The sequence below is a fragment of the Anoplolepis gracilipes genome, chromosome 12 (genome assembly GCF_047496725.1).
Source record: "Anoplolepis gracilipes chromosome 12, ASM4749672v1, whole genome shotgun sequence".
Taxonomy (NCBI): Eukaryota; Metazoa; Arthropoda; class Insecta; order Hymenoptera; family Formicidae; genus Anoplolepis; species Anoplolepis gracilipes.
The window spans coordinates 858,359-873,638 of NC_132981.1; the positions used below are offsets into that span (position 1 = coordinate 858,359).

Sequence of the window (15,280 nt, forward strand, 5' to 3'; positions counted from 1 at the left end):
TCAATTGAATAAATGTTAATTTAAAAATTAAATGATCGGTAAACTTATTTAACTCCCTCCACGCGAAAGATCACACAAGGTCCCGTCCTGCGTAAAAGAGATTCGATTCTCTTACCAAAAAGGGACCACCGAGAGAGAGCGTTCGCATAACAGAGTAATAACGACACCCGTCGTTTACCTGTTTGCTAACCTGCAGCTCGCTCGACCGAGTCACTCGTCGATAAGACTTTTGACATCGGAACAGTTCCTGTTATGCCCTTCCTCTGACCCATCCTTTCTACGGGCCTGGACGTAACACTATGTAGGTATGTGTATACTTGATGTATCCAAGATGTGTTTATACGAATTTCATCACGATTACATGATTCCAATGTATAAAGAAAATGTCATGTACACCGACACGGATAGTCTCATATATCACATTGAGTGCGACGATGTGTACGAGAATATGAAGCACGACATCGGCAAATTCGATACGAGCGACTATGCGATAGACAATGCGTACGGTATACCGCTCGTGAATAAAAAAGTTCCGGGTTTGATGAAGGATGAAAACAACGGTATGATAATGACAGAATTTGTCGGGCTTAGAGCAAAAATGTATGCGCTAAAAGTAGATGGTAAAAAGAATACGAAAAAGGTAAAAGGTGTCAAGAATAGCGTTGTCGCGAAAACGATAACATTTGACGATTACATGCAGTGTTTGAACGAAGGAATTGAAATGACGCGGCAGCAATCGAGTATAAGATCAAGAATGCATAAAGTATATACCATGTGGCAGAAAAAAATTCCTCTAAGTCCACACGATGATAAACGGTATATAATACCTAAAAGTATCGATACGCTACTATGGGGGCATTACAGAATACCGTCGTAAAAAAGAAAAAAAGTGTATATTTGAATATTATATATTTATATATATGTAAACTTTATATAATATTTGTTATATTTTTACAATACATTATTTTTATGTATCCAAGAATTCCGTGAACTATCGAATCCCAACCATTTCACAAAAACTTCATCCCCCCTCTTCCTCAATATCTTTTTCACAAGATATATATCGGGATTAGCAACGCGTTGTAGTTCGTATTCGTAAAATCTACCGGCGACGGGATTTCCTCGAATTCCGGGAATCTTTTAATATATATGTCACGGGATTAGTTTTCTGTATCTTAATAATTTCAAACACTTCGGTGGTCCAATTTGGTGTAGCCTTTTTCGAATAAAGTCTTGAATTTACTCACGCGCACCGAATCACCTATTTTAAATTTCGCCGGCGCCGCAATCTTTACGTTGCTGTACACCGTATTTAAAAGTTTTTCTGCGACGGCTAGAGTAACATCGACAGGTCTCATACCAATAGTGCGATGTTTTTGCGTGTTGTACTCTTCAACGAGTCTCGATAGTTCGTCGATCCACTTGTAGTTTCCATTGAACGTAAACATTTTCCACATTTTATTCTTCAAAGTATGATTGAAGCGTTCCACGATCGAGGCTTTCATGACGGAATATGTCGAATAATGATTAATATTGTGTTTCTTCATGAGGTTTTGTACATTTGCATTGTAAAATTCTTTTCCTTGATCGGTTTGAAAATTTTTCGGACATCTCACATCGTCTCGAATTATCTCTGCAATCGCATCGGTCGTCTCGCTTCCACCTTTACTCTTGAGCGGTACGACCCACGTATACTTGCTCAACACATCGATAACAGTGAGTATGTAATTGTATCCCTTGTTGACTCGAGCATACGCACGCATCTCGACGATGTCGGCTTGCCACAGATCATCGTATCCCCGCACTATGACGTGTCTTCGGGGGAAATTTTTTCTCGCTGGCGCGTGCAGTTCGTTTACCAACTGTCGTCTCTCCAAACTATGTTGATTCTTTGCTTTGTCAATTTTTCTCGACGGTTGTTTGTTGTTTGCTTTTTTATCACTCATTTTCATTTATTATCCTTTAATAACCGTTTTTTAAGTTCCGTTTTTCTATGTTTTTTTTCACGTTTTCTGACCCGTTCTTAATCCGTTCGCAGCCGTTCTTGCGTTGTTCACCGCCGTCCTTCACCTATTCGAAAATCGTTCTTGACCCGTTCGCAGCCTTTTTCACAGTCGTTTTTGACTCGTTCGTAGCCGCTTTTGACCCGTTCGTAGCCTCGTTCACAGACGTCTTTTGAACGATCGTAGGAGTTCTTGAGTTGTTTGTAACCTTGAGTGTAGCCGTTAAGAACGTGTTCGTAGCCTCGTTCGCAGCTCTGCTTGAGATGCTGATAGCCTCGTTTGAGGCTGTTGTTGCTGCTGCTGCTGCTAGGTCGTTCACTACCACTGCCACTCATTGTAGTTAGATAGCAGTTCGGTAATTCTTTGTAGCTGTTCGATAATTGTTCGCAGCCGTTCGATAATCCTTCGTAGCTATTCGATAACCGTTCGATAACCGCTCCTAACCCGTTCACTGATGCTCATTCAGGTTGATATCTGTCTCTGAGTTAGCGTTAGAAGTTTGTTTAGCACAATCTGTAATGCTCGCACGTCCTTCTCAAGCGAAGTAAGCTTCTCGTCTGATTCTTTCTGTCGATTCATTAATCTTTTAACGCAGGACTGCACGTACAATTTGTTGACGGCATCGATGTCAGCCTCAGGTTGCGCTACACGGCGAATCTTACACGACTTTGCATCGAAGTCTGTAACGACGCGACACAGAGCGTTTTCGTGCACATAACTTTTTACCAATCTATCCCAAGAGCCGTTTGTACCGGTTGCATCATTTCTTGAATCGAATAAGCCAAATTTGTTGATAGGCATTTTTTCCCGATGCTTCGTAAAGTGTCACGCGACGCTAATCGACTGATTAGTTTTGTCGAGACATCATTCAATTTATAATAAGATCATCTTCGCGAAATTCTTCGATAATCGACATGATTTCATTATCGTGAGCATTGTTACCGGCTCGACGCGAAGTATCCAGTAATCGCAGATCTACCAACTCGTTTGGATCGTTCCAATGCACGTAGTCGATCTTATTGTCGTTTAGAGTCATAGCGTGCGGTAGTATACCTTTTCCAGCTTTTCTACTAGAAAATAACGGTGCAATTACATTTTTATACTTATATTCTTTAGTCCCTAATACTGGATTATGTGCTTTGTTCCCACGTTTATGCACATTTGTCGTAATATACTTTTATATTTAAGCAAATTATCTTCGGTGTATATATCATCGTCCGGGATTTTTTTGAAAATTAATTCATAGAGACCCGGCGTTCCCGTATATTTTACTTCATTGATAATTATATTATCATTTTTGTCTACGTCGCAAAATGTTTATCACCGAGGATTAGTCTATCGTTAGAAAACTTAATGCCATACACATAATCCATAGCTTTATCTCTATCTTGATTCATAAAAGTTAGTATTTTTGTCCGAGTGGACCTAAATGCTCTCGAAATATGTTTACACCTTCGAACGTTTGCAATTCACGTTGAACTGTTGTAACCAACGAATCGGGTGTAGTTTCAAAAATTTCTTCGACGGGTGGTTGCTCGTACGATAATTGACGCGGTTGCGCAATTTCTATCTGAGTAGATGTGTCCAGTATCATTCGTCTTTGATTCGGTGTAGAAGTTATCGGCAAATCATTTAATGAGACATTTAATCGTTTTTGCTTTGAGCTCAAATCATTCAATGAGATTCTTGATCGTTTTTTACCTTTAATAATTTTCTTTTCAACATGATCTTTTCCGAGTATATCAAACGGCTCGATTTTCGATACGTCGGATTCTACATCGATGGTATTTTGAACAAGCTGTTTTAGAGGCTAATCGGCTTAAACTGTTTCTCCAACGCTACATTTTCCTCAATTTTGCCAGTTTTTAACGCGCGATATTTTTTGCGAATTGACTCGCTCGTCTATGCAATTTTTCGCGATCACTGTTATCACTCATGTTTTTTTTTTTTTTTTATGTAGACGTTGCTCTGTCAATGTTTCGATAGCAACTGATCATTTTACGGTACCGCAAATTCATTAAAACCTCTGTAACGTCCATTGCTCATTGAACTATCTTTGTCAATTACTAGAAATCCATACTTGTGCTGCCAACATTTTTGACATAACGCGCTAAAATCATCGTATGACATGTATTTACATGATCGTTGTACACATGTCGCAAGTTTGTACCGTCTTGTTTAAATAAAATCAACAGATTAGCATTGTCGCGTTTAAGATGCTTGGGTATCTTGGCATACGTTTGACAGAGATAGAAACAATCGACGCTTGAGTGTCGACCCATTGAGAAGTATTCTCTTATCGTATCTTGCTTGTCACATGCCACGTCATCAAAGATAAAAACAGAATTCGGAAGCGCCTCTCTCGATGGAATGACATCGCTGTTATTAGAGAACGTAAAGTAACCAATTTCATTTATCGATGATAGTAAATTTTCCAAATATTGATATTTTGGTTGTTGAAGCGATTTTGAATATATGTATAAATTTTCAAAGCGTATGCCGTTTGGACTTTCTATCAAGCTTATCAACAAGTTAGTTTTATCGCAATTCGAAGAGCCGCAAATGAGACCGCGTATTGTATTCGGTAACATTTTTCCATGTTTGTGTATTTCTTTTTCAGGCATTAGCCTATTGTCAAAATTTGATACCTTAATTATCGTTAGTTGTCGCACGAATCGCATGACTTGTCTAATCAGACTTAACAATACTTTCTGAGGAGGAGGAGGAGGAGGAGAGCCTATTTATAGATGCGCATCAAATCGAAACCGCTCAGTATCAAACATGTTTCTTTGTCGGATGACAGTGATATTCTCAACCTTACCTCAGAACAGTTACGATATATACCAAAGATTATTTTATTGCAACAGTTTGGTCGTTACGTGGAGCGTCTGTGGGACAAACTTTCCGAACATATAAAGGTTGATTCTGAGGTACGACAATATCGTAGGTGTTGTAATTTTTAGCAGCCTTACATTGGCGCTTGCAAAATTATGTCAGAAATACTTCCCTCCTCATTACGTTTTACGATATTACAAATTGCTCGCAGTACTTTGAATAGTTTAGTATCGCATTAGTTATCCGTACATAAGGTTGTGCAAAAAAAAATGTGCTCCACAAAAGAAACCAACAAGATGAATTTTTACATTCCGATTGAGAACGGTGAAATTCAATCAAAGAAAATGTAAGTTTCAATTATTTTCTAAATATTATTTTCTAAATATTATTTTTTAATATATTTTAATATTTTATATAGCGTTTCATCTCGTCGTGCGGTTTGTATACTTGGAAGAAGATATACCTTAACCCCGACATCTTACAAATATTTAGAGATTACAATAAGCGTTGGAGCTATGTCTTATGTGGAATTGATAATTGGTGACAATCGAGGCAATCGAGTAGTATTGTCTATCGTACTCTGGCACTCATTGATGCAGAAACGTACAGACATTGAACGACATGTACAATCGACTGAAAGTCAGCCATTATGGATCTGCGATCTATCTATCCAAATGATTGCATTAAACGGATCGAGGATTGTTAAATTAACATTATCTAATAAGTCTTTGTATATGCAACCTCAAACATTATTACATTTATTCGATTTTGAAGATTGTATCGATCATATGCATTCATGATTGTGTCAAAATACACATCTCGTGAATGAAAAGTTTAAACAATTTTGTAACGTTTTGCAACGTAACAATTACTAATGTAAATGATGCTGTGAAAGCGATTCGCGAGAGTGACGCGTTTGATAGCGGATTACTCGTAGATTGCGAATTGTTGGCGTGTGCTATAAATGATATACTTTATGATACTTGTAACAAATCTTTTTAAATAAAAATTTATGTTAAACTCATTTATATATATATTACTTATTTGCGCCTTCTTCATCTATCCCATCCTTCTTCCTCTGTATTAGATATAATTAGATAATAAGATATATAATAAGATAACATTTAACATTATAAAAAAAAAACTTAACATATAAAAATTATCTTTTTCTCGCGTACGCCTTAGTCTCCGTCTTACTTCTCCTTTGATATCCTCCTTCCTCTCTATTCTTTCTCTCGCACCCATATCTCCTTTTCCTATCATCATGCACTCCTTGTCATACACATACAGCGCTTTCCTTCTCACACCACATCATACTCTCCTTGTCCTACGCTATATAGAACACCTATAGCACCGTCTCCCTCTACCACGTTGCGAACGTCTATAGCACCGTCTCCCTCTAACGCGTTGCGAACGCCTATAGCACCGTCTCCCTCTACCGCGTTGCGAACGCCTATAGCACCGTCTTCCTCTACCGCGTTGCGAACGCCTATAACACCGTCTCTCTCTACTACGTTGCGAACGCCTATCGCGTCGTTACCATGGGGATATAAAAAATTTATTAATATTAATCTAATTATTTATTACAAATATATGTTACGGATAAACAGAGTGGGGTGAATATTTTATCTATAACAGTTGACATTCCTCTCTTTCACCATCAAACCTCCGCAATCAGTCGGAGAGGACACTTCCTCCACTTGCGGAGGCATATGTACGCCGCTCCCTTCCCCCCTACCTCCTCAATCTGGGAGACATTTAGGTACCTTCTTTCTTCCCCCTCAATCTGAGGGACATTTGGTACCTCTCCCCCCCCCCCCATATCAGTATCGGGGGGTGAAGTAATCAGTTCCCCGCTCACCCCCTTCAGATCCCTGGATTAGAACTCTTATATATTATCTACTAATAGTTTTTGCAGGAATAACTTTTTATGAGAGAAATTAAGTAACAAAATTTTTTGAAACAACATACTTATTTATTCCATTATTTTTAATTAAATTATATTATTATTTCAAATGAAATATATTATTAGTTGACAATAAACTATATATTTTTTAATGATGTGTATAATTTAATTAATGTCAAACATCTTATAGGTGTATCAAGGAAGAATGAAGAATTTAGAAAATCCGAGCATCGAGATGCATGTTGCTATAAAAATGCTTCGAAGAAATGCTTCTTTGCGAGAGAAAGAAAAATTTTTAGAGGAGGCCAAGCTAATGAATCGCTTTCGATATAAACGTGTGCTAAGATTGTTGGCCGTTTGCTCAGACGAAAATTCTCCATTACTCGTTTTGGAATTAATGGAAACTGATCTGCAGAAATATTTGACAGAGAGTCGAATATTGCAACCATCAGATTTGCACGCTCTGCGTCTGCAAGATTTGCTCGCCATGTGCGAAGATGTTGCGCGAGGTTGTTGCTATCTGGAAGAATTGCGTTTTGTACATAGAGATCTTGCCTGTCGAAATTGCTTAGTATCCGCGAGAGATCGTGAGAATCGTGTCGTCAAAATTGGCGATTTTGGGCTAACTAGAGATATTTACAGAGATGAATATTACCGTATGATAAATACAATTATAAAAAAAATAAAACTATTCAGAAATATTTTTTTGCTTTCTTTGAAAAGACAATTTAAGGAAAATAAATTACTTTTATACATAAAACAAAAAATAAGTGTATATTATCTGTTAGCATATATATGTTAAAAATGAACAACTTTAACCAGAAGAATTTCGCTAAAATTATGTTTTAGAGAAGTGAAGATCTGGCTCCTATTCGCTGGATGGCACCAGAATCTTTGGATATTGGAAAATTTACTTCCCAGAGACGTTTGGTCATTCGAGGTGTTAATGTGGGAAATTACATCATTAGATGAGAAACCCTATACTGACATAACTAACGTTGAAGTGATAAATTATGTACGTGGAGGAGGCAGATTGTGGAGGCCCCTCAATTGTCCATCACATTGTACCAGTTGATGCTGTATTGGAATGTAGAGAATCCCAGACCGAATTTTAAACGTTGTTTGAAAAATATTATAACATTGAGAGAGGTCATAGAAGATACACTACTAAGTCCAGTGGATAATGAACAAACGGCAAATGATTAATTTTTTAAATAATTAATTTTTTGTATGTATATCACTGTCAGAAAAGGTGAATTTTTGCATATCTATAAAATATTTTAAAAAATGACTATTATATATGCATGAATGTTTTTTAAAGTTATTTATACAGTTTCACAATTCATATAATTGTATGCATGCATAGAATATACAATATATCTTATATAGAATATTAATAAATTAAGTAAAATAATATCTAAATTATTAAATATATAAACAAATATTTTTGTATTAAAGTTTAAAATTATGTAATTTATATGATTCGACTTTGAACTTCCTCGTCTGCACTAAAACGCGAATTCAGCAACATAACCATATTTGGTCATGTTGCTAAGGGATCCTCACCGAAAAACCATGTAGTTTGGAGGGAAGAACAGCACCCGCCGTGATGAAGCGACGGGCAGTCGTTGATCAGATCCTAAAGAGGAATAATCGTCACGGGCAGTCGTAAAAAAGGATCCTAACGAATAATAATCGTCGCGGGCAGTTATTAAATAGAACGAGATACACGAATAACTAAGAGATATACGCGTGCCGCAGATAAGTCGACGCGTATCAGACTACCTGTACGACCGAGTATACGAGAGATACCGCTCTCTCACTTTAACCGATAATAAACGCGAGCGACATAACGTCCGCAGAAAGCAGTGACAAAATACCAAACCATTGATTTCTTTTAAACTGTTATTTATTATAATAAAACGAAGAAAGTAAGCAATTAAAAATATTATTAAAATAAAAAGAGGCCACTGCCCGCCGTATCCCCGGCCATCCCTGAACGAATTCCGAAAAATCCTGTGCCCCCCTCCTGGAGGCACAACAGTAAAAACAGTTGAAGATTTAATATATAAATTAAAAGATAAACAATTAATATTAGAAACGGCAGCTCAGATTTTATTGGTACATATATCACATATATTTTTATTTATAAATATTAAATATTTATCTGTAATGAGTGAAACTCATACTAATTTTTCAATACAATTGTATAAATAATTATATTTTATATTTGTTCTTGATAAAAATTATATAATACTAAAATTTTCTCATAAATATGAAATAATAAATTAAAAAATTAAATTTCTTACTATAATAATAAATACTGTTTTAAATTAAAAAAATTTATTTTATTTGATATATTAACATATAATTTATGAAGCAATGTAACATTTTGTATCAAATAGTTTTATAGACGATAATGGTATAGTTTCATGATTTATATACATATTTTCTCTTCAGTTTTTGAAATTACTGAAAAACGTTTTTTGTGCACGAATATATGAGACAATTAATATTACTTTCTTTACATAACGCTTGGTATATGTTTTAACCATTTTCTTAAAACATTAGATAGATATTAAATAATTATTTTTTGAGTTTTGTTACACTATATTACTATATGACTTATTAATATTTTACGTAATTTTTTACATTTGAAAAAGACTGTTTTAGTTTTTCTCACAGTATAATAGTAAGCAGTTATTAAGAATAAATAATATTCATCATTGATAAATTAATGTTTTGGTGATTAAGGCTGATATTCGTATGATAAAATATTTATTGGATGTATCAATTAGCTAGAAAATTCTTAGAATCTTGATAGACTCTAGAAATTCTCTAGTTATATTTGATATTTTGGGTAACTCCGCATACGACGCAAACAAAGTAAAGGACTTTTGTTTTTGTTTTTTTATAAAGACTAATGACTCCAGATAAAAGATAAATTGATGCGACTAGAATTTATAACGTTAATGATAAATTTATTCTGAGTGTTTCGTTAGTTACAATTTGTCGCCACGACGGCTGGAGCCAGAATGATCGCTCCATCCGTCCTCTCGGTTCTCTCCAATCCTACCGATCGTCGTCTCTGACTTTTGATTTTCAAAAATAAATGTCCGCAATATACAGTATCAGTGAAGTAAATATAACACATCACAAGTCAAAGATTTTTTATTTATGACAATGAGTCGACTAATAACATACTAATACAAAATAAAATAATATAAATAAATACAAAAAAAATAATATAAATTAAATACGAAACATCGCTCGCCTTGGAAGACTAACATAAGTCTTACAATAATCGTACACCTATAATAAAATTCAAATTAAAGAAGACGAAAAAAAATTAACAGATAAACGTTAGTTCGGAAATGAATGACATATTGATTATTCTAATTATTACTCATCGGTGATCGTCACAATCACTTCGTTGAATATATTTGCAATATATATCTGATTAATTTTAATCTTTGTCAGTGTGAATCAGCTAAATCATTGTCAAGTTAAATGTCGTTTAAAATTACAATATTATATCAAATTACATCTATTGATATTTATTCATTGTCTAATGGTAAAATCGCTAATTTCGACATTGGTCTTATGTTGATTCCCTTGGTTGTAATTATCGTCGCCGACCGGGCAATGTTATCCGATTCAAGGTGAATCTTTTTTACGCGACTCATCATATTTAATGCAGCGGTGGCAGTCCCTGTTGTTTTATTAGCACCACTTGGTCGACATTTAATTGCTCGCCCTTATTGATTGAAAATTGGAAAAAACTTATTAAATTCAATGCTCTTGAAATTTCGCCGTGCGACACATGAATAATTGTTCCGTTAGACGTTTGATAATGCCTTTTGAGAAATTGTAGACAGTAGGCAACAATTCGACACACCTTATTCAATTTGGAGAATTTATAGATCAATTTCACAAAAAGATTAATGATTGTTGTACGTACGGCAATAGTAATTATCGTACTCAATTCGAGTAATTCCGACCAAAACCCGTGCAATTGAAAATTGGAATAATCATTAAAGATTCTAATGCACCGTGGAACGTTGAGATTGTTTAATTTAATTAATTGCTCTTTTAAATTTAACCATTTTGTATAAAGATCTACTGAAACAGACTCATCCCCAATGAAGTTTTAATTGCCAAATCTCTTGCATTAATAATTTTGAAATAACAATTACGGGCCCATCAATCTAAGAGGATCAAATAATTTTGAAATTTCCGGTAAGATTGTACAGGATGCTTTCGCAACATACAGATCAGTAAGTTGGGTTGCCTATCTGATGATCAGCAGGGGCATGTTTTACCGACCTCGCATAATCGAAAATTAATAAAATCAGGGGATCGATTACGTAATTTTTTCTTTGTGAAAAGTGAAAAAGTTACATGATACCTTAAATGCAAATCCGGTAATGAATGAGAAAACTGAAATTGGCTTTTAACATACAGTATAATAGTAATATTTAATAATATGAATAAAATAACATACACATAGAAAATTTTACATTAAAAATAATTATGGTATGTAGTAACTGTGGACTATTAAGAATATTCCAAGTTAAAATGCTATGTAAAACTGTAAAAATTGGCGTAATTAATGTAATTTTTACGTAAACTTGAAATGTTCTTAATAGTCCACAATTACTATATACCATAGTAATTTTTAATATTAAATTTTCTCCGTGTAGATAACACAATTAAAATATAATAACACAGATAAAATAAGAAATAAAATATAATAAATTTAAACAAAAAACATTTTATTTCTTATTTTATCTGTCTTATTATATTTTAATTGTGTTATTATATTTTAATTGTGTTAATTGTGTTATTATATATTTTAATTGTGTTATCTATCTTATTTTATTTATATTATTAAATATTACATTTATACTGTATGTTAAAAGCCGATTTCAGTTTCCTCATTCTCTATCAGATTTGCATTTAAGGTATCAATTACGTAATTTTTTCACTTTTCACAAAGAAAAAATTATATGATCGATCCTCTGATTTTATTAATTTTCGATTATGCGAGGTTGGTAAAGCATACCTCTGCTGATCGTCAGATAGGCAACCCAACTTACTGATCTGTATGTTGCAGAAACATCTTGTATATGATAATACTAATATAATTATTTTTGCTAAACTAAACATGATTCTAAGTTCCACTTTGATTTGAAACTCTTTTTTAATCTAATAAATAAAGATTCTGATTAAGCTTTATCTCATTTTTTTCGATAAACATCTAGAGTACATTCAGGGAAACGCTCTATTAGTACTCAAAATGTTGTTTTATTTATTCTTGTCATATTATTATTCTGGATTTCAGGCAGATGCATAATTAAATTTACTATCCTAATTTTTAAGATGTTTTTATGTGGAATATGATAAGGTTAGTATTTATGATTTTATGATTAGGATGTATTTATATAAAGCATCTTGCGAGCTTTAATTACTTTCAATTGTTGAATTAGGGAAGGATTTTTCAATTGTTGCCTGTCGTGATCTACGCAATTTCTTGAGATGAAGACGTATATATTTAATCCATAAATTTTTGTCTGATTGCATTTGTTAATATACGTTCGACATGTTTTCTGTGCTTATACGTAGTTCCATATTTCTGTTAAACAGTTATTTTTTGCTGAAGATGGTCAAACAATAACCAAAGCATACAAACTCAAATGTATATTTTAATTAAGAATATTTTGTGTGTATGTGTGTAATCGACTTATCAAAATCAATCCGCATAATTTTTTCAAGATTTTTATTATAAAGTAAGGGTGTAGGTGAAGAAAAGACAAAAAATTTGTTTTTATAATAAATACTCTCTTATTAAAGCAGATTAAATAGAAAATTGCAATTTTTATATTTAATATATTTTATTATTAAAATAGATTTATTTTATAAATCATTTAAAAGACATAATGTTAAAAAATTCATCAATACGTTTATCAAAAGTAAACTGGCGATTTTGAATAAAAAGTTTGCTAAATATTTAGTACGTATCTAGCAAATATCTATAATGTTTTTTTCTGTACAATTGTAATAATAATGCAATAACGAGCATGTATAAACACGAGTACAATTTAACGACAAGATGATATAAGTACGAAAATTATAATATAATATTCAAAAATCGCGTATCTCAGAAATCAAAAGAAAGCGCCATAAAGATCAAATTGTGTATTACTTAAAAATATATCTTCTATTAAATAAAATAAAAATAATCTACGAGAGCTATAAGTAAATCCAAATATTTACTTGATGTTTATTAATTATATTGTTACGTCCGGGACTAGAGAAAGATAAGCTGAAAGAAGTGCATAAAAATTATGTTTTCTGAAATAGATGCCTGAACGGCATGTGTCTCGGATCGAACGAACTGACAAGCTCGAAAAATAAATCAATGATCAGAAAGTCATTTTTACACTATTTAAATCAGATGTTCACTCGGCGGTCTTCTTTTAGGTAAAGGAATTTAATTCTTATTACCAAGGGATGGAACCAAGTGCGACCTTAAGATAAAGAGTGATAAAGGGTTTTAGTAGTAGTGAATAAAAATTTTATTTATAATAAGAAATTAAATTTATTATAAATGATACTAACAAGTTAAATTTTATAAACGAGAAAACAAATGAATTTGAAATTAAATTTTAGTTATATAAAAGTAGGTATATATAATATATTAAAAGTATAAATGAAAAATCTTAATATATAAAGTATTAACAATTAATATTTAAAGAGAGAGAGAGAGAGAGAGAGTAATATTACAATTATAAATTTACATCATTCTGTAACAACATGTCTGAGCGTAAATATGCGTAATGTAATGTAATAAGTGAAATTGAGAAGGTTTACATTTAAAAAGAGAAAAGAGGATAGATTTCCCAAAAAATATATGGAATAACTAGAGAATGGGATCTAAAAGGAGTCATTCACGGAATGATGATCTCAGGCGGAGCATAATCACGAAAGTTTGGAGGGCGGATAATTTTATGGGATCAGGGCCGATGGAAAAATCATTTTTTGTGAAGGGACTTGTGAAAGAGATAAGTGGCTCAGATATTAATCAATCGATGAATTATTTAAATAAGGAAAATTCAAGAGAAAGAATAGGAAAGGTCTCATTTTCTGAGGAGGATAAATGAGGTAGTTCTGTAAATTTTATTTTAAATATATCTTAAATTCTAAACATCTTATTAGCAACTAATTATTATGTATATTTTTTTTTAATTTTTTAAATTATTTTATTTATATGTGGAAGGTCAACTTAAATCAGCCCTACTTAATATAAATAAATAACGATGTAGCTATAAAAACAAAACTTAGAACTTCTAAAATACGTGTTAAAAAAATAATACATATCTCATTCTCTAAAGTTATTTTTTGTTTCATTTAATTATTCCTTTGTGAGTAAAATGGAAATTTATTCATGAATTAAAAACGAATAAGAAAATCATATCATATTCTTTGTAATGTAATAAATAGATCACCTAAAATACGAATTAATACTTGACTTCTATAAATACGCAATTAAATCTCATCAGATACCTGCTTGGTATAAATACGTGTTGAGCCAGCGAGACATAACAGTCTAAAAAGGTATTAAAATCAGTGTGTTTTAAAATACTTAGGAAACGGCAAAATGAAGAATCTCTTGCTTATAGTATATCTGCTGGTGAGTGGAAAGCAATACACAAATGAGCAATTCTTAAATTATATGTAAAACAAAAATATATGATTACAAAGGCCCGTATTCTAAGCGTACATTTAGTGGCACATTTATAGATCACTTTTAAAGGCGCTGATAAATGTTCTGGTAATACAACTAAAATTCGTCATATTTTCACCGCACATTTATAGCGCCTTTAGCTTTAGAAGTACATTTTGACTATCATGTCATACATCATACGAATTCCTCGTTTATGGCGGCACTGTGATTGGTCGTCGCGCGGTCAATTACGCGCCATAAGATAAATTTACAACTTCATTATAAATTTCAAAAGCATCTATTCTATTTCAAAACACTCGCGACTCACGTTTACGTACTATTTATTTCCCGAACTTCAATCGCATGATCAATATCTTCCAAATATATATCCATGATTATGTACTTTTGTACTTTTGTATATATTTTTGTATTTATTTTATACTTTTGTATGTACTTTTCTAGTTTAGTACTATTGTATTAACTTTTCGTAATTTATACACTTTATTTTACACACTGATGCACTGTTAAGATAAAAAAATTTTTAAATTGCCCAAATATTATAATTATTGCTGCGTAAAATCTCTATTAATTGTAAGAAATTCGATATACATCAATTTTACTAACAAAATCAACCATATAACGCTGATAAAATCAATTAAACTTGTCAATCGTATGATAGTTATTACATACAGAGCGCCATTATCTTGTTAAAATGTACCTCCGACCACATTTAGCGACGCATCTATCGATATGGCATAAATGTGCTATAAATATGACTCAGAATAGGATTTCCATAAAGTTGCCTTTTTT

General features: G+C 32.8%; 1 protein-coding gene across 1 annotated transcript; it reads left to right on the plus strand.

Annotated features, from left to right (window-relative positions):
• The first annotated feature begins 331 nt into the window (after positions 1 to 331).
• On the plus strand, positions 332 to 877 carry LOC140671973 (uncharacterized). Its single transcript, XM_072903755.1, has one exon. The coding sequence runs from the start codon at positions 332 to 334 to the stop codon at positions 875 to 877; it is 546 nt and encodes a 181-aa protein (XP_072759856.1).
• Positions 878 to 15,280: the final 14,403 nt, after the last annotated feature.